Raw genomic sequence first — 19,107 nt, forward strand, 5'->3', positions numbered from 1 at the left:
GACAAGTGGTAACTCATTAGCATTCGAATAACGGTGTGGCGCCAGCGCTCGGAGTGATAATCATTCGAAGAGTTTGGAAACTAGGAGGTAATATGTTTTTAGACCGCAATGTTGGGCGTGGTGCAGCCACAACAACGTTACGACCTCAAACAAACCCTTCAAGATTTGATTGCCGGGATTCGCTGTCAGGTTGACAATGGTGTATAATGATTAATTGCATTACTCTCACGCAAGCAAACGCAAGAAGTTTTTCAAGTAGACGTAAATTAATTCATTGCGCAATAATCACAGCCGTACGGAGACATGAATTTAAATATCCACTGATGTTCTCGTTTAAGCTACGACATAATCTAAGAAGCCACGGAATTTACCCAGAAGGAATACGTAAGCAGTCAAGTGACAGATTTCCGGCTAAAGTATTCAAGACAACAGTAAGTATTATGGTCGTGACTATCGGACGAAGGAACCTTGAGGTTATCAATAGAATATCGAAAAAATCTGTGAAATACTTGCGGCATTTTAACCAAGGACAAGATTGAGCGTAATATTGTTAATATGTTGTGAAGAATTTCAAACGAACCTGGAACAGAAGCCGGCCAAGACGAGGTGTAGCGACTGCGCCAACAGTTTGAGAAGACCTTCCAGTTTCCCAGGTAAAGCGAGGGCCAAGGAAAGAGGGCCAAGACCTCCACAAACTCCTTGCGGCTGGTCTTCGCCAGCCGTGGGTGGTAAGGAACACTGGTGACCCAGCACGGAGCCCTCGTAGTAACGCTCAAAAGCGCTCCTGTCAACGCAGATATTATTCTGCGCCACTGAGCTGACGTCAGGGCGCGCAATGTTGCCGCGATCCTCGGTTTCTGACACCGAGGTTAGGTGATGGTCATGACTAGGCAGGCGGCCACACTCACTCGCAGGGTCACAAGACAACTGGCATACATCGACGCATGACTGCTCCGTGGTGAGCGATTGGCCTAACTGATTAGATAAGGAATTCTCAAGCTCGTTATTACTCCGACTTGCAGCATTAATTGGATTCGAGTTACTGTACGGACTATTGAAACTATTCTTGACTTGCGTTTCAACAACGTAATGCTTGTTCTTGCTACACTTTTTCTTAGGTTTAGGAGGGGTGGGCGATTCTCGAAGGGGACGGTATTTGGATTGAAGGACTAGATGATTTGGATCAAGCGTGACGGAACGATCCGCGATCTTGCTTGGTCTTCGCGTCATTGCCGTGAAGTTGTTCTCTGCCAAGGGAGAACTGAGCTCCGCATTGGATGGCAATTGCCATGGAATCGTGCGATCGTCGATGATGCTGTGTTTATCCCAAGGGAATTCTGACGGAGACCAGGAGTCGTTGCGGTACTCGTGTTGCTGGTAGAAGATGTTGGTGCTGTCTAGACTAGCCTTGTCTCTCCACTGCGGCCAGTGTAGAGGCGCGTAACTAGGCATGGCGCCCAACAGTTACGGTCTTGTCTGGTACGATCAATACACTTCGTATCAATTTTATTCTTCACTTCCTAGCGAAAGGCTGCACAAACAATATAAGTTTTAGATACTAAGATATTATTTATGTACTGTTTACCAGGTTACCCGCGGTCGGAGCCCCAAATTCACAATGGACTGTACTTATGAAATCGTCTTAAAATTCTTTAATAACTTCTCACTGATCCTGAAGAAGAAAAATTGAGGTTAACGTGGTTCAAGTGCGATCGTTCAAAGAATTACATCAGACAAAAACTTTAAATGACACTGATACCTACGCACAATTCGAAACAAATCTCAGATTGTATGCGAGATTTGAGAGAATTTATACCAACTGATCAGGCCCGTGGAGATTAAGACCCAGGTTCATCAATGTTATCTAGAGAAATTCTACTAAGCTCTTCACGTCGTAAATTTTAGAATATGAAAGTTAAATTAAAACCAAAGAATGTGATTTATTTACACGTGATTAATAAGGTTTTGAACTACAAGGAATGATTCTAAAAGATCTTTAGAACTTGGTAAAATCAGCACTCGCTAGAATACTTAACATAACCAGTAACTCTCACATTTTATTTTAAAAACAAGTTTCACGTCACTGAACTCAAAAGGAATGTATTAGAAAGTTTACTCAATGCTAAAGCAAACGCTATCGCAACGCTCTCACAAAAACAGTCCGCAAGCAAGCACAGTTTGAGCTACAGAGCGACAACCTCCTCCCTCCACAGTCTGAACTGAACTGATGGCCAAGGTCTGCATTGTACTGGGGAAGCAGTGGTGCAAGAACCCCCCAATCTGCCCTCGCTCACAGGTGACGAACGCCTCCCCTTCTCCCCTCCCGCCATCTCACTCCAGGTAGCTCTGCTGAACTCTCTCGCTCTTACTCACCCGCCACTCTTGAATAATTTCGTATCTTTAACAGACCGCGTGAAAGTGGTGTCCCTTTCTGAGGCCGAGCTCTAATATTGCATCATCTCATTCACTTCCCGTGGACCATCCAACAGCCGACTTCGACTTAAGTTGACTGTAATGACTTGCATCGACCGACACGTCCAAGTGTGGGAGTAAGGATAGTCGGAGACAACTTTTCACACAGAACAACATAAAATCTACTGAAAAGATGAAATTTTTAGAGGACGTAAATTCCCAGCAGAGAAGAAACCGATGTTAATTATAATCTGTAATGTAGGTTTCCTCCGTCACATTTTAAGCACCCCTTACCTATATTTCAATGACCAAAAATGATTGAGAACGTATGATCAATATCATTGCTTGAAGTATATCTGCCTAATAAGAACAAAACTGCTCTCATTCCCTTCAAAATGAAAATAATTGTACCAAAATAACTATCATACGAATACTTAAAATTAAACACTTGAATTTATAGCTTTCAAAAATAGAATTTGAATTCAAACGGAGATCCAGGGCGCAGCAGCATTGAGTGCCTGACGCGGGTACGAAGCAGCAAGCAGAGCCACACACTTCCGGCCAGCGGACGGTTGTCAGGCCAGCAGCGGAGCATGACTCATGGCATGACAGGGGCGCGTGTTGTGGCATAGCACACCCAAGGCACACAGCACTGCATGAGTCTGCACTGCACACCCAGGGCACATAGCACTGCATGACAGTCTGCACTGTCTGCAGGTGGCGAGATGGGTGCAGTCAGCGGATAGAAACCATGTTATTGAGTGACGCGAACAAAGGCTGTGGAAAAAAGTCATTTTCCAGTCGAGGACAACAGAACAAACTTATCATCAAGGTTGTGGTCAAAGAGTTCCATTCTAAATAATGATTTCTGAAATGGGACACTCGGTAGGATACTATTCGATGAAAGGTCACGAAATGTCTGAAATACAAACCTCAGAGGATTACTTCATCTGCCTATTTTGATTTTGTTACCAAATAAGTGTGAGCTGACCATTAAGAGAAGATCTAAGAAAGAGAAGGGCAATGCAAGAGATTGTAATCGTAAACAACAAGTCAAGCAAGACGCTACGTCACGCTGCTGTAGCTAGCAAAACGTAGCGGTCGAAACTGGCGATGAGGCCGCCGCGTGATTCCCGCACTGCTGCGAGTTTCCGGCCAGAAAACATACTAGCTCGTGAGAGTTGAGCTCTCCGTAAGATGCTTTTTATCGTGCAGTAACTTACACTATTTCATAAGTTTTTTTAATTACTTGCTACAACGATACTTGACCATTGTACAAATCTATAAATGGTTCTAGTCCGTGCATTGCCACCATGAAGCGCAGCCTTTTTCTGCTAATTAACTATTAATATTCATTCTTGCAAACTCCAGTTTTGCCCAGGATATGCATAATTGATGAACAAAGTGATTGAGAACGCCAAGGCCATGAGGCTTCAGTTTGATCCTTTGTCTAGTAACGGTAACTCAAGTTACCAGGCCTTGTAATATAACTCTCATGCATAACCACCCCCGTAATAAGATAAGTTCTCTAGACAGATGGTGTCTTTATACTCACACACTTGGTCAACGAACCCCTGTCCTCAGATTCAGGTATAAATATAAATATATGGTCAGGTGGCGCTTAACATGGCTGCCTGACAAATACGAAAGACTTTAGCGACGGCTAATGTATTCGTAGACTAAGAGTTAAACAGGAAACCAAGTGGCGTCCGTTTAACAAGTAGTCCATCATGACACAATGAAGATGAATTTCCTGTTCATTATCAGATGATAGCGAATGTTCTTACGAATTCACAAGAATCGAGTTTATTGTCAAATGCCGTTACCATCCTATGTCTAGATAACAACACGATGCCGTATCTCACTCACCAAGTCAAGATTTCATAATGTCACTAATCAATTCAGAGGCCAGATAACTCAATCAATTTAACGTCCACCTTCCGAGCGACTTGTCCTTCAAACAACAACGATGAAGGTAATATTGAAAATTGCGTAATGCTCGAGTTGAAGCGCGTTGTATTCATTTAAAATTTTAGATGAATAAAAACAGACAACTACTGCGTTCTATTCATGAGAATGAATCTAAAAGTATAGGGCAGCTTGCGCGAAATATCACGTGGTAATACAAGCACTTGCAGCTCATATGCGAAATGAGGTTTCGTCCCATTAGACAACCTAATGCACGATTATGGAAGTAAAATGTTTTATTTTCGTTATTATCCTGCAAGTATAAAACTTAATAAAAGCGATGTGAAGACATCGTAATGAGCGACAGGTTTAAGAGGCCAAGGCTGCGTGGCTAAGACGAGTCAGAACAAGATCCGGACACGCGCAGCGAGTTGGTGTGTGAAGGCCAGCGTCTCGTTGAACGACATCGTCAGGAACGTATCGCATCCAAATGTGAAATGTGAGCAGAACTTATGGGAATTTAATCATACACCGTATCGCAATATAAATGCATTCTGATCGTACAAAGAGAGCCGGCTCATTTGAACTCCAAACCATTAATTTCTGCAAACATGCATTGATAAAATTTAAGGCAATCGCGAAACGATCCTATTTCCGACATTCATGTCGGTCACAAACACACGTCGGTCTTTCTTAGAAGAAAACGTTTAGCGAGCCAACGAATTTCGATGACGTGGAGTCAGAACGGGAACAAGGCTCACTCAATGCAGGTCAGGGCGCAGGAGAGGAAGGAAACCCGACGGCAGCTTCTATCCGTAGACGTCGAACGCAAACACTCGTGATACGGGAGCCCTGTACATAATCATGGTGCTCTGATCTACCACCTGCCTCTTTCAGATAATCAATGCGTTGTTTTTTTAACGACCACTTACATATTATTCGATGCTCTGGTGCTCTGATCTACCAACCGTATTCTTCAGAAAATCTATGCGTTGTATAACAACGACCACTTACACATTATTCAGAAGCAGTTCCGTGTTTCATTATTTGATCGGCAACCTTCTGTCCAGTCGGATCTCTCAATAGCGAAAGGTCATGCAAACCTTCCTCTAATGCAGTGTCAGTATTAGATAGAGGAACAGCTGTTTGCTAAGAAACTGCAGCGCTTTGTAAAAACACCGTCACGCTGACAATTTAAGGAGGTTGTTGCCGCACAATTGCTTTGCTGGTCATGCAGGAAGTAGGTATTTGAGATATACTTGATTACGGTAAAGTTTGAAGCCTCGTAGCCTAGCTGGTACTAATGTTCGTAACAAAAACTGCGTATGGAACTGTACATTGTTTTAAATCGTTGCACGTAGAAAAGTTGATCGCAGGTATCCATGTAACGGCATTGTCTGGATTTATCAACATTAGAGCACAATGCGAAACACTATCAACATTAGAGCACAATCTGAAACGGGGGATCTCATGAGGAACATAAACGGTACGTAAGGTCTTCGTAAAACGGGTTTCATCCGACAAAGAACCGTTGCAATGACGATCGAACAATCACGGTACGATTAACTTGAATTTATGCTCAACATAGGAGACCGTGCTGCTATAGATGCCGTGAGCCATTTGTGTTATGTCACTTAAGCATCGATCGAGCAATTAAGTAACGGTCGACTTCCGGCGAAAAGTAGTGTGGGCAATTCATCAGTGTGTGGCGGTAGCGGCGTAATTTGGTCTCAAAAATGCACAAAAAAAGCCTGCGAAGACGATCCTATAAAGCCAGACCCTCATAATAAGCTGCACAGCAAATTTAGCTGAACTTTAATTGACACAATTATATAATTGCAGTCGCGTGGCGATCTTTGTGAAATTGAGACTTAAAGCCGAGAAAATAGGGAGCAAATGACTCGGGAAATAATATTAAATTAGAACGGTTTGTAAATTAGAGATTCTATGGAATCGGCACCCAATTTGCCGAATCTGTAGAATCAACATTCCCGCACTATAGGAATCTGGGGTTAGGTCAGTCAAGTTATTTTTATCTTCAATATTTGAATATGAAGGGAAACTTGACCAAACTTGACCAAACCTTTTCTAACTCTAACTGCCGATTTATGTTCCAACTCTTACTCTAACGTCCGATTTTCTGAATCAGCAACGAAATGTTGATTATACAGATTCCGCAAACTGGCTGCCGATTCCATAGAATCGGATATTCCGTGATTTCGTCACGCCATATTCCAAGATGAAAAAATCAACCGTGCTCAATTGAACTCAACTTTTTCAATTGCGGTAAAGGACTCACCATACGAGACGAATTAGTCTTGACCGCTTAACTGCTTTACTCCGCACACATCAGAGCAGAATATTTCAGTCCTCGCAAACACACAAGCAGGATCCACATGTATTCTGAGTCGTAGGCCAGGGAGCGCCATACTCAACATAACGGCATAATCAGCCTTTCTGAGACCAATAATCTGAACCTCGACCACCAAATCTAGCAGCAATCCGTATAATTTTGGCTCTGCCATAACATAATGCACGCCTGGAGGTTGGCCAATGCGTTGTAACGTCACGTACGGAACCCGTAACAGACGCTAAAACCTGACTCTACTGAATGAGTAGAGCTAGATTGACGCAAATACAATTACGTCACGCGTGAGAAAGTATAAGACATGGCTGACCGAATCATTGATACCTGGTCAACACGCTGGCAAGGCGGTGTACGTGAAATAAATTAAACCTCGGTTCCGTTTCTGCGAAATTTCGATGACTTGCATTTTGTTTGTGATTCATGATAAATTGAAACACGGTTGCAACGAACTTGGTATAATATACGCTTACTTACGCTGTAGGATTACATTGTGCAAATATAGGATGCCTATAAATCACTCGTATGGTTTTACAACATTTTCAAATAATGATCTGATGTTGTTGCGCATAACATCCATACGGCGCGGCCTATTTTCGTCTGATCACTGATCAGTGAGCTCCTATATAAGCGAACACGCACTATACAACCGTTAAGACCGTACAGTCAACAAACAACACAACGATCAGGGCCGTACAGTCAGCGCACGATACGACCGTTATGACCGTACAGTCAACAAACAACACAACGATCAGGGCCGTACAGTCAACAAACAATAATACCACGGTGAAAGCCGTAGAGTCAACACACAATACAACCTTTAAATGGCCGTACAGTCAACACTAAACACAACCGTCAGGGCCATAAAATCAACCTAACAGCAAATGTGTGCTATATGAGGCCTAAAATAACAATCAAGGCGTGATGAAAGTTGCAGGGAATATCGATCACGCTTGGCTAACGAAAGAGCCATCGCCGAATATTTATATACACATTAATGCCCTTCGCTCAGATGTAAAAATGAAAAACTTACACGCCATCAAAAAAACCATGGTAATAGAATAAAAGAACGCCGACACTTGCGAGTCGACCGAAATAGTAATTGAATAAAACAATCCATTGAAGGATCATTAATTTAGGACAATGAACCATCAACGAAAACAAAACAAAACACTTTCCAGCAGTGCAGGAATAGCTTGCGTTGCTCACTCTCATATTTCTGATAAATATTAAAGTGAAAAAGGATCATTTTTATGACAAAGAATTCATTTTGGTTCCATGACGATGCCGTCAGGCAGAACAAAACGAGTTTCGTGAGGCACGAGCGGCGCCGAAGAAATTGCTGCTCCGAATGTGAACTTTTCCATAGCCTTGAGTATGAAGTTGGCCTTCGCTCTGAGAAGCAGTCGATGTGTGCGCGCGTATTACCTAAATCATAAAACCACACACACACCGACACACAGAACTGCATCGCAGAAACCTTATTCGGGCACAAGACTCATCGCGGGCCCGGCCCTCGTCTTCAACTAGAGATCCTGTGAGCCCACACATCGGTAACAGGGACGAGTCATAATCTTTGAATTTAACCCTTAAATTTCTAACCCACATTGTGCCGTTGTATCTGTTATAGGTACATCAATGCCAGGTACAGAGAGTTATCGTGAAGACGAATAGTTGGCCCTTTGTCTACGGGTGTATTAGTCATCGTCTCGGCTATGTGTACATAAAGGCCGAGTTAAGAGATACTCTGAATACAAATGCTTCAGCACGAAGCCATTCTTCATGCACCTTATTTATAAGTGTGCTTCTTTTTGTAAAAAGTAATCTACTGGCTGAATTTCGATTTGCTTACGAATGAAAGCATTCAAGAAAATACGGAAATATGAAGGTAAACACCATAAAAATAAACACGAATATGTAACAGTTTGGACCATTTTTCGTGTAGCGGTTTGTCACACGCAAAGAATAACCCAATCATAGAGATGCACGAAGATTAGACAATTAAGAACAGGCAATGATAATTACATAACTTCGGATTTACTCAAGCCCTGCCACAGAAACAAATAAAACATGACGTGTGGTGCGCACGGACTTCCTTAATTACGTTTTTATGCCTTACTAAAAGTTTAGCTCGGGAGTGCCTGTACACCCAAGCTGCGACTGATATTGAATTTTTAAAGCACGACAGCATATACGAATATATATGAATACATTACATGCATTATCAAGCACGAAGGGCTTCATAAGAATAGAATTAGTCCACATAAATAGCAAGAACAGAGTAAATAAGCGTGAGTCAGGTATTTTAATTTTCAAGAAGAGAATGAATGCGCGTGAGTCACACACTTAGTAGATGCTGAACTTCCTGCCTGGATACTCGCGACTGTTTTAGTTCACTTTTCTTTAAAGAAATGGTGAGCGATAAGAATCCATACGCTGGAAGTAAACCTGTTCAAATATTTACTACCGTTAAGTCCCATTGACCTACGATCTACAAAGCGCCTCTGGGAGCGAGGCAAAGCAGTCGTGAGTCGCTTATTCAGATCAGCCTGAGGCTCTTATAAAAACCACGCATCCGTTAAGAAGAACTCCGCAGCTCTCAGAACTCCCAAGAAGAACGCAGACTTATCGCTCTCAGCGACTGTTACATGGTTACGAACAACACATATGGCGTGCAACGAGAGTAATCGTTTACGTTGCGCTAATTAATGTCAGAGAGTAAAGTAGGAAGGGTCCATGAAAGTTATTGTTTAAGTCAGTAATAAATTATTGTAGCCTCGCGATTTATACTAGTATTTCTGAAATTATATTTCGACATTAATTTGCAAATCATTATGCAGGAAGTTTCACTAAATCTAATTAAGAAGCAAATAAAAATTCCAAGAAGACGATGGCAATTATTTTGCCGAAAATAAATATTTGCAACTTGAATTCATATGATAAATCTAAGGCGTATAAGATAATAAATCACACTTGAAAATGTCTTACGATTTAATTTAGCCTGACTTCATGTTGGTCGAGGAATCTATGCGCGTGCCACATTAATATAATAAAATAATTAAATAATATAGACAACTTCTCCAGAGGAGGAACAAGAGACAGAACGTCGACAGGTGACCTGGTGACACTGATGATCGTTTATACGAGTGTAAGCAAGACGGTGACCTTTGCACTGACGAGCGCTGCACATTATAGCGCGACAAGAGCCCACGCAATCAAGTCACTACAAAAATAAAGAAGTTGAGCAAACGAGGAGGAACGTCGAACAAATTACCTTGAGCGCCCCTCATCTTACTTGAAGTGAGATTGCATGATGACCGAGTGAGAAAAGTGACATTAAATGGTTACGCAACACGCGAGGTGTTTAAGAGTGATTTCTTGAAATGAATTGGACCTGATTTACCAGAAAACTATTTTTACTGAATTAAAATATGATGTACTTATGTTCAAAATAGTAAAAATTGTTAATGGAGTCTTGCAACAGACAATCAACTATAAACATAATGTTCAAATCGCTCCAGGAACTTAACAAGTATATTAAATGACTCGTACAAAAATCACACGGAAATATTGAAACATGGAAACATATGAATGGTGTATAGGCGAGCCAAGGACGTCACCTGGAGGAATGTCAGGCATGTGAGACGAGACTCTGATCGCAGTAGCTTATCGACACACAAATTTTGTTCAAATCACGATAACGGTGAACTGTGATAAGCCGGTGAAAGAGAAAAGAACAACCGCGTTCGGGTGACTGAAGAAAAACAACTCAGTTCGGTTGAATAAAGGCGAGCCAGCAATCAAGTTCGGTTGGGCGACATATTCAACCACGTTTGGTTGCGTAAAAAAAGTTAATATATCAGAGCCGCATCAATCTTTAGCAGTGACCGCCATCTGGTGGAGTAGCATTTGTAAAGTGGTTGACTTTCCGCGAGCAATCTATTCGAATGTATTTTTCTGCAATAGTATTTTTCATCACCTTAGGTTGTGCACTTGTTTTTCCATTATAATTATTAAGACAAGCAGTGTTTATTTTGCAGCCTTCTCTTTGTGTCATTATTGTTAAAGTAAGACTATAGAACTTTACAAGTCTTTTAGTAAATATTTTAACGTAAGCGGACGCTACCGAACTAAATTACATAACTATAACGATCATATATTTTCCTTTTTTACCCTCAAACAAACTTAGATAGACTCATAAAACGTAAAAAATGGCTGTAAAGAGCGTGCAAGTATATACAAAAGCAAGCAACGGAATAAGATGCCGTGGCAAATAAGGCACAGTCGGGAGAGCGGATCAACGGTTTCTATATATTTTTAACGAAGGAGCAAACAAAGAACTGGAGCGGGTCAAGGTACGCGGGTTACATCGTGACACACAACGCATATTTGAACCATCGTCGGATCCCAACACTAACTTATGGGACCACTGATGGGTCATATGACACTCGTACTCCGGTGCACTCACACAAATGAGGGAGGCTTTGTCCAATTATCAATGTACTTTAGCCCGTGTGTTGGTCATCCTGACCCAATTTGATCCGGCAAAAGGGCGTATCAGTGCTACATATGCTCTCGGCTCTGATTTTGCTGTAAGTAAGAAAGTGTGACTAAATTTGGGCAAAATGAATCAATGCGTTTTTCTGAGTGTGGACCGGGGCTGCAGCTACAGCGTGCATGTGGCAGCTTCGTCACTTACTCGCACTCTGCGATGGCAAGTGAAAAATTATTTCGGCGAAAATCACCAAATATTAATTACTATGGCATTTTAGGGGCCGCTGAAAATAATAATAATTTATTCGAAGTGACGAAGGAAACAAATTGGGGATATCCGATGTCGAGATGATGCACAATTACACATGGGAATACTGGTATGTCACCTAACCATGATACGTCTATAAAAGGCGAAGATAATTTTCTCTCCTATAACACGACACGTGTCTCATTTGTATTGCCCCAGACCATTATCTATGAATAAAGTATCAGGTTTAAAAAAGCAGTTTGTGATCAAAACGAATGTTAAAACTCAACGCTGACTTGAGACCATTCGTCGACACATTGTTCAAACGCTTAAATTGTCAGTGACATGAGAATCTTCAGGATCTGCAATTAACAGAAGCAAACCCAATTGACACGAGAAATCGACATGCTTCCTAAACCATCGAGAAACCGAGCACGAGCTGAAGGGAAATCTCGATAGGATCCTTTGGGAAACACATCGCTGAATGAGGTTGCTAATTGCGGAAGGATGAGTGTTCTTGCAGTCACTGAGTGGAGTGTCTTCGCTCGACGAGCACAAAAGCACAGCCATCCAGATCCAGCGTGATGAGGTTCATTGCTCGAGAAAGTGAACGAATTACGCTGCAGTTTTTTCCTGCTATTCCGCAACTCGGCTTTCCAGTAGGAGAGGGGAATTTAACATCGATTGTCCCGCAGAAAGTGCTTAGCGAACAACGAAAGCAACGAACTCGCTATATAGGTACGAGAGGAACCCGCCTCGCAAGGAATGATTTAGTTTCCATTTACTCATTTTTGAAGATACTTCTGTGCCGTCAAAATTAGAATCGATCAGCGGTATACAAAATAAAATTCCTGACACGCACGAGAAATAATTGTTTGGCCTCTAAAATGCCTATTTTTTAACTATGAATATCTCACACACTAAATCCAGTCGCACTATTCCAATAGTACTAAATAAGCAAGAAATGAGTCATGGCTATTAACATCAAGCCTGAGACGTGGCCTGAAGACTTAAGCAATATAATTAATTACTCGAGCATCATATCACGGAGGCTTCTATAATAGTCCGACACAGCACAGCCTTGCGCATGCCGTATACGAATGAGGAGAACTTAAATAGAAGCACCGAACTGCATGGAGTCCAACTGAAGGCCTCGCGCGCGCAACCTACCGGTATATGTCTCGAAACAGGAAGAAATTTCGTTTACGTCATCATACTGTACCAAAACAACAGCATTAAGTGAAGCAGGGAAATAACAGCATAACTTCCTTGACTTGACCGCTAATGTGGGAAGTTGTTCAACATTAGATGTTTTAAGGCTAATAACGCGTGTGATCATATGCGAAATGCAGTTTCGGGCACATGCACGGCTAACAGGCTAAACATACAAAGCAGCTTTCATGTGTTCGCAGTCATAAAGAGGAAACTTAAACAAGTACGAAGGCGTTCAAATACTGAAAAAGTGAATGCAACAGAAGAAGGGAGTGATTTGATTCGTTCTGAGAGACAGTTCTTATGTATTCGATACGTCGTCTTGTTGATTGCGGTGTTATGAAAACAAGGTAGTATTTATATGATAAAGCCATCAGATTTGCGAAAACAAGTCAACATCACTCTGGCATGATACGTTTGAACCAACGCATGCTAATCAAATTTACTCAACTATTCGATCATTTTCAAAGAGATAAATATTGGAACATTTATTTGAATATTGGACTTAGGACGATACCAACGATTGAAAAGTAAGAGAATTAACAACAGCCTCGCCATATAAGGTGAATAACGAGCGGGATTCCGATTACAGTTACTCGTAAACAAGGCCGGTTTTGCGCATGACATTGTAAGTGATCATTAAAGATTTCTACAATAAGACAAGATGATCCTGCTGAGTTAATATTTTCCGTCTGTAAGATTATGAAGAAAGAATACGAATTACTTTGCACGAGACTTGTTCAAAGATGCTAAGGATGCATGGAGAGGCCGCGTTTCGCCACACAGTGAGGTCTGGTTTTCCAGAAGCATGCAAGGGAAGACGTGCCGAATGTTAAGTATGAATGAAGTAACATCGATACGAAGGCGGGAGGACGAGATCGTCGAACTGATCGAGCAGTCCATACACGACCTGAGGACACTATTATTAGCTACACTTGGACCAAAATAACGTATACGCGTGAAATCATTTTCGAGGAAGCGAGATACTGCAATGCGTAAACAACATAACTATTTAGCTGCTTTTTATAATATCAACTACGAATCAAAGAAAATAGATTCTTGGATACGAGATCAGATTGAAATGACGAAACAAAAATGAGGCCAAAAAGACTTTAAAAACAAACTGCACTGTTGACTTTCAACTGCGACACGCAATTAGGGAAAATCTACAAACAACACAATCCAACTCAATTATTCAAAATGTTTTACTGCGCACGTACGAATAGCCTCTTGAATCATAGAACTGTAAAAGTACTTAAAGTTTTAAAGCACATTAAAGAAACAACCAAGAATTGTAAAGCAATTAGAGTTGATGAAGACGCACAAGCATATCGACATCTGGTGAATTCTTGCCTCGCAATGGACGACATCTGCGCCGCTCACTTCAGAACCGTACTTAAAGTCTCGCAGGTTGAACCTAGTATGCTTCAAAGGTTTCGGTAGCAGTGCTTAATGTTCTAGTTAAGCTTACACCCACGCATCAAGACGAGCACGAAAACACTCATCGATTCACTCTCGCGATATCACGAAGCAAAATATAACAAACGGAGAAGAAGTTGTAAACATAGCGGTCGCGCAGAGAACTGGAACAATCCTCAGAAGGGTAAAATTGAGTTAAAATCAATCTTTTTAATCACTGATTTTATCCAATCAGAGTAGAGGTACGCACTAAAAAGAAATAAATTTAGTGTCTTAGAAGTTATGGATTCATTTCGAAAAGAACAAAATATTACTTTTTGTTCTGGCAATAAAAGAATCTCCATGGAATTTTCACTCAGACAAGATTTAGAAGAGCGCCAATAGCAGACAAGGCGTGAATTGTAGACAAAACAGCTTCACCACACGCGTGTCTGTGCAGAGAAGTTTTGTTATCGTGCCGGAGTTCGGTTGACGTCTTAGTGTCGATTTTGCAATGAAACCAGACAGGTACAGGCGCACGGCATGTACAGTAAATCTGGCACTGATGAGCTAACTGTATGAAGAGCAGCGAGTTTGTGAGCAAACAGACACCAGGTTGAGCTCAACAGCGAGTCCGCAATCGTTCAACACACAGAAGCAGCTGGCGGCACGAGCGATCTTCAGAGTCACGACGTCGTATCGCAGACACTCATCCTGCAACAGATTAACTTGTGTAACACAGCTAAACAAACACTGCGCGAGATACGATAAAAAATGCAGCAAACATGACGTGAAAGCAAACAAATTCGTAATGAACACAAGACACGGAATGGACTTCGTGCGTTTGAACCATGACAAGAAACCGTAACAAGTTTAATAAACTCGCCATGAAATGTAAATAAGAAAAGACAGTCACTAGATTCTTGTCCAAATAAAAATAACGAGGAGGAATGCTACACGCTTTGATTTCATTTCGTTCATCAGTAATATCTTAATGGAGTTCCGACGACTGCACAAGCTGTGAGAAGGAACAACTGATGAAGAACAATGGTCTGAGTCCTGCTGGGACGAGACCATGGAAATCAGCGATGTTTCTTATCAAGTGAAGACCGTTTAGCTATGTGAACGGCTGGAGGAAAGGTACAATGTAACGACTGCCACGATATCGCATTGAGAATAATTATGACGCGTGCTTATTCCGGTCCCTTACCTCGCGTGATCTGGCTTTTCATCGGTGTGGTGTATACCGTTAGTCATATGATACCTTGACACAGAAAATTACCGTGAACCAACACCGGCATGGATAATTATAATTGCCCATACGAGTATTGAGCACAATCCAGCGTCAACTCGCGATAATGTACATTGTACAAGACCTTGACACAGAAAATTACCATGAACCAACACAGGCATGGATAATTATAATTGCCTATACGAGTATTTAGCACAATCCAGCGCTAACTCGCGATAATGTACAATGTACAAGACCTAGTGGTTGTTCTAGCTTTTGACAGTCATTGAGACGTTTGGCACTACATATACTTATTTCATCCAGGAAATATGCAGGTACAGTCTAAACGGGCCACATAAATGCGTCAAACTCGTCAAGAAAGTATTTTTTTCTTCACTAGTCATCAGACATTCAAAAGATTATCCTGATTTTTAGACTCGCAACAAGCGACTGGAATGTCAAGACACAACATGAATGGTGCATTTGGCGTCTCGTCAAGCGTCTTGCCACGCGGCATTCACATGAGTGATGCGCATGCATGCATGCAGCGTTGATACGCCGAGCTTCCAGCAAGCATAAAATCAGCTTCTACAAAATCCAGAACCTGGAACGCCTATCGTCTGTCAGATAATTTAGAAGCAGCATAATACGCACGAGGCGTAACAAAGCTCCTTGCATCACAATGACGCAAGGACCAGATGGAGTCTTTGTAACAGACTTGCAGTCATATCCGCCCTCTATTGAAATGATATAACGCCTTACATTGTTCATGCGATGGCTGTAGAACTAATCAACACCCATTATAATGAACGCAATTTTCTGTGCATAATGAAACAAATGGAAGTTGCACCACGTTTTGAGACCGAGAAATATGCATAAAATTACATTCGAATTTCTACTCGAGAATAACTATCGTTCGATTGAATTGATATATTTGCTTTTTTAGGCGCAATTTAGGAGCTGCAGCTTGCTCTTGAACTCGATGAATGTAATAGATAGCCGGAAATAATTTACTGACATATTTCCAAAACATTCAATTTTGTATGACCATTATCGTTCAATCGCATTAATGTTAATGAATTTTCATCGTTAATCTCTAAACCTATAGACTCCCATTCGTTCTGTATATGGAAGCCATGTTGTCGTCATGTATCAGTAATAATTAGATCTTGTGATACAAAAATATTCGCGTTAAATGTCTCGGTGATGATTCATGTATTTTCATTCTAACCGATTTTTAATCTAGCAGCTGAAAACTCCCGCACTGCGACGTAAAGGTTAGTGTGACCCAAGCTTTGCCACACTCGACGAGAAGGATTAAACTGAAGCTTAAGAACATGCATGACCATCGTAACGCAATCGGCTTGGAAACGAAACTCAGTACCAAAACTTATACATTTTGAACAAAACGAATGTTTGACAACTTAAGCTGGAGAACGACGGATGATTGCAGAGCTTGGGAAGGGTTGCTAGCATTCAGACTTGGATCCCACAGAGAGAAGTTCATTTCGTTCACGTGCAAGCTGATCGCCTTGACGTGTATGACAAGGGCAACGTTCTCAAGCGCGTCACGCACACAGAGCTGCGCGCTCATGAGGACAGCATGCGAAGTCCATCCATCACTTACGTACTTCAGTCAGGTGAATAGTCTCTTACACGCACAATATCGCGTCACCAACTCAGACCAGACTTAGATCGAGAGATCAACTCATAACACGCGTATGAGTTGTTCGACGCATATGTATTCACCTTTGTCGAGATGATTCCCAGAACTAGCTACGCATTCTAAGGTAATAATTTCATGTGAAATAGTTAACAAATTAGATTATCAATTTTTTACCGCGTTTGAACTGTAAACCTGGCTATAGCATCATGATCAAAATTGTAATCATTAGGTACAGGACACCAAGAAAGATTACAAATTTATGACTAATGAACATGAATGGGAGGATTATTATGACCAAATATTTGGGTAAGTGAACCCAAATATTGAATCGGTCCGTGGAGCACGCGTCAATATACCTACCACACATGTAGAGGAATTTGCTAAAATTGACGATTTACATCAAAGCAACTGCGATCGACCGTTGACACTGAGAAGAAATTCGAAAAATTTGAAACAATCAACTACTTGAAAATTCGATTATCTTAGATTGCGTTTTCACAATCAATACATGATTTTACGGACCATAGAATTTGAGCAGTTAAAAAGTTTCTTGTAGATAAGTACACTCAAGTTTGTCATCTTTGCTCCAGAGATTTTATTCACACTTTAATTAAAGTTCCTGAACTTCAACTTAGTTATTAACATGAAAAATTTTTGACAGCTGCTATGCGTATTCTATTACTAGGGCGTTCGAACATTTTGACAAAGGATGTGGCTGAACAAAATTGATGACTATTGTCAGCAAAATGTAGCGTTGGTTCGTCCTCGACGATGCAATCGACTATGTATTGACATGCAGTATCCGGTATTATTAAAAACTTGATCTTTTGTTGTCCATTTAAATTTTGTACTGATACAATTGGTTCATTGTGCTCGCGAAGTTTTGGATTTGACAGCTTTTCTCACCATTAAGCTCACCTCATCAATCACTGCGTCACGATACGTGGAGAACCCACTCGATCTTTAAAAATCTCAAGTCGATGACATTTTCGGCGCAATTTTTTGACGATAATATTGACAGAAAATAAACGGGTAAATAGTGCGCAATGTGTTTTTTAGTACTTCCAAAATGCCAATTTATGAGGAAATTTTTTATTCGATTCATTGCACTCGCTACGGAAATCGTTTCAAATTCAACTCTGTGCTATAATTCTTTATAATTTCGGCCGTTGTTTAGAGGTGCGAGAAATATTCAATCTATGTAATTTCAGCCATTATACTGAGAAATAAACACTAAGGAAGTTTATACTGGCACGCGTCAACTTTTAATGGCAACAACCATTGGATGACGTTGACGTACACTCAGTAGAAAAATAATTGGCTATAGTGTCGAAATAGTGACATTTTCTTACCCAAAGAGCGATAAGAAAGTGGACTGAAAAGCTTGTTGCCAGGCCAAACTGGCTATGGATGACTCACATAAGGGCAAGAATTGCATCAAAATATGGACAAAGGCTCGCGAATTTCTCCGTGTAGTTCTGATACGCTAAGTTTTGATACCAATACATTACAAATTTGAGTGATTCAAGACCCATTTGCATAATTTCCAGTTAACAAATGTTTTCGCAAATGTCAGAAGCGTATTAGTTGCAATAAGATAGAAAAAGACACACGCATAGCCTCGTTACTCAGATGTAGCTGGAGGGTGCGGCAAGCGAGCAAGACAGCTCGTCAGGTCAAGGTGGTGAAGCGCATCGAGCGTCACGAGCGCATCTTTGTCTGACGCAACCTGCAGTCCTGCAGTGTAATGAGCTTCTAGCGTTTACATTTTGCATGTGTTGAGAGATCATCCCCGCCCTTTTCAATGTGGTATACAAGTACTGACTAGAAAAGATACCGTTTTGCTAACCGAACATAATACGATGTTATAGGGTTAAGTCATTCAACTTTCATTACAGAGACATCTGGCTACCGATGAATGAAAAATATTTTGGTGTGATGAAGCACCGACAAGATTGATTTACATTAATAAAGTTACCTATCCGCGATGAAAAATCTCATCAAAACTTAGATCATAATTATCATCTTACAGAATGAATGAATTTTTGTGAGAGAACGAATTCTGCAATGCACATTCATGTGAACATGGCTCCATCATATACAAAAGTTGCTCACTCACAGAAAGTAAAGAAAACAAGACGGTGTTTCCGTGAAAGTCGAATATTGGATTGTCA

At 41.1% G+C, this 19,107-nt stretch overlaps 1 protein-coding gene across 4 annotated transcripts in view; it reads right to left on the minus strand.

Annotated features, from left to right (window-relative positions):
• Window positions 1-19,107, minus strand: part of LOC108682658 (MOB kinase activator-like 2) — a 107,895-nt gene that overhangs the window by 18,492 nt on the left and 70,296 nt on the right. The window contains exon 1 of one of the 4 annotated variants that reach the window (XM_018171867.2): window positions 581-1,911. The exons of the other annotated variants lie outside the window; for them this stretch is intronic. Coding sequence (XP_018027356.1) covers window positions 581-1,452 — 872 coding nt within the window. The 5' untranslated portion in view covers window positions 1,453-1,911. Of the gene's footprint in view, window positions 1-580; window positions 1,912-19,107 lie in introns of those variants that run through there. 4 annotated transcript variants of the gene reach the window in all.

Source organism: Hyalella azteca, unplaced genomic scaffold (assembly GCF_000764305.2).
Source record: "Hyalella azteca isolate HAZT.00-mixed unplaced genomic scaffold, Hazt_2.0.2 contig10446, whole genome shotgun sequence".
NCBI lineage: Eukaryota > Metazoa > Arthropoda > Malacostraca > Amphipoda > Hyalellidae > Hyalella > Hyalella azteca.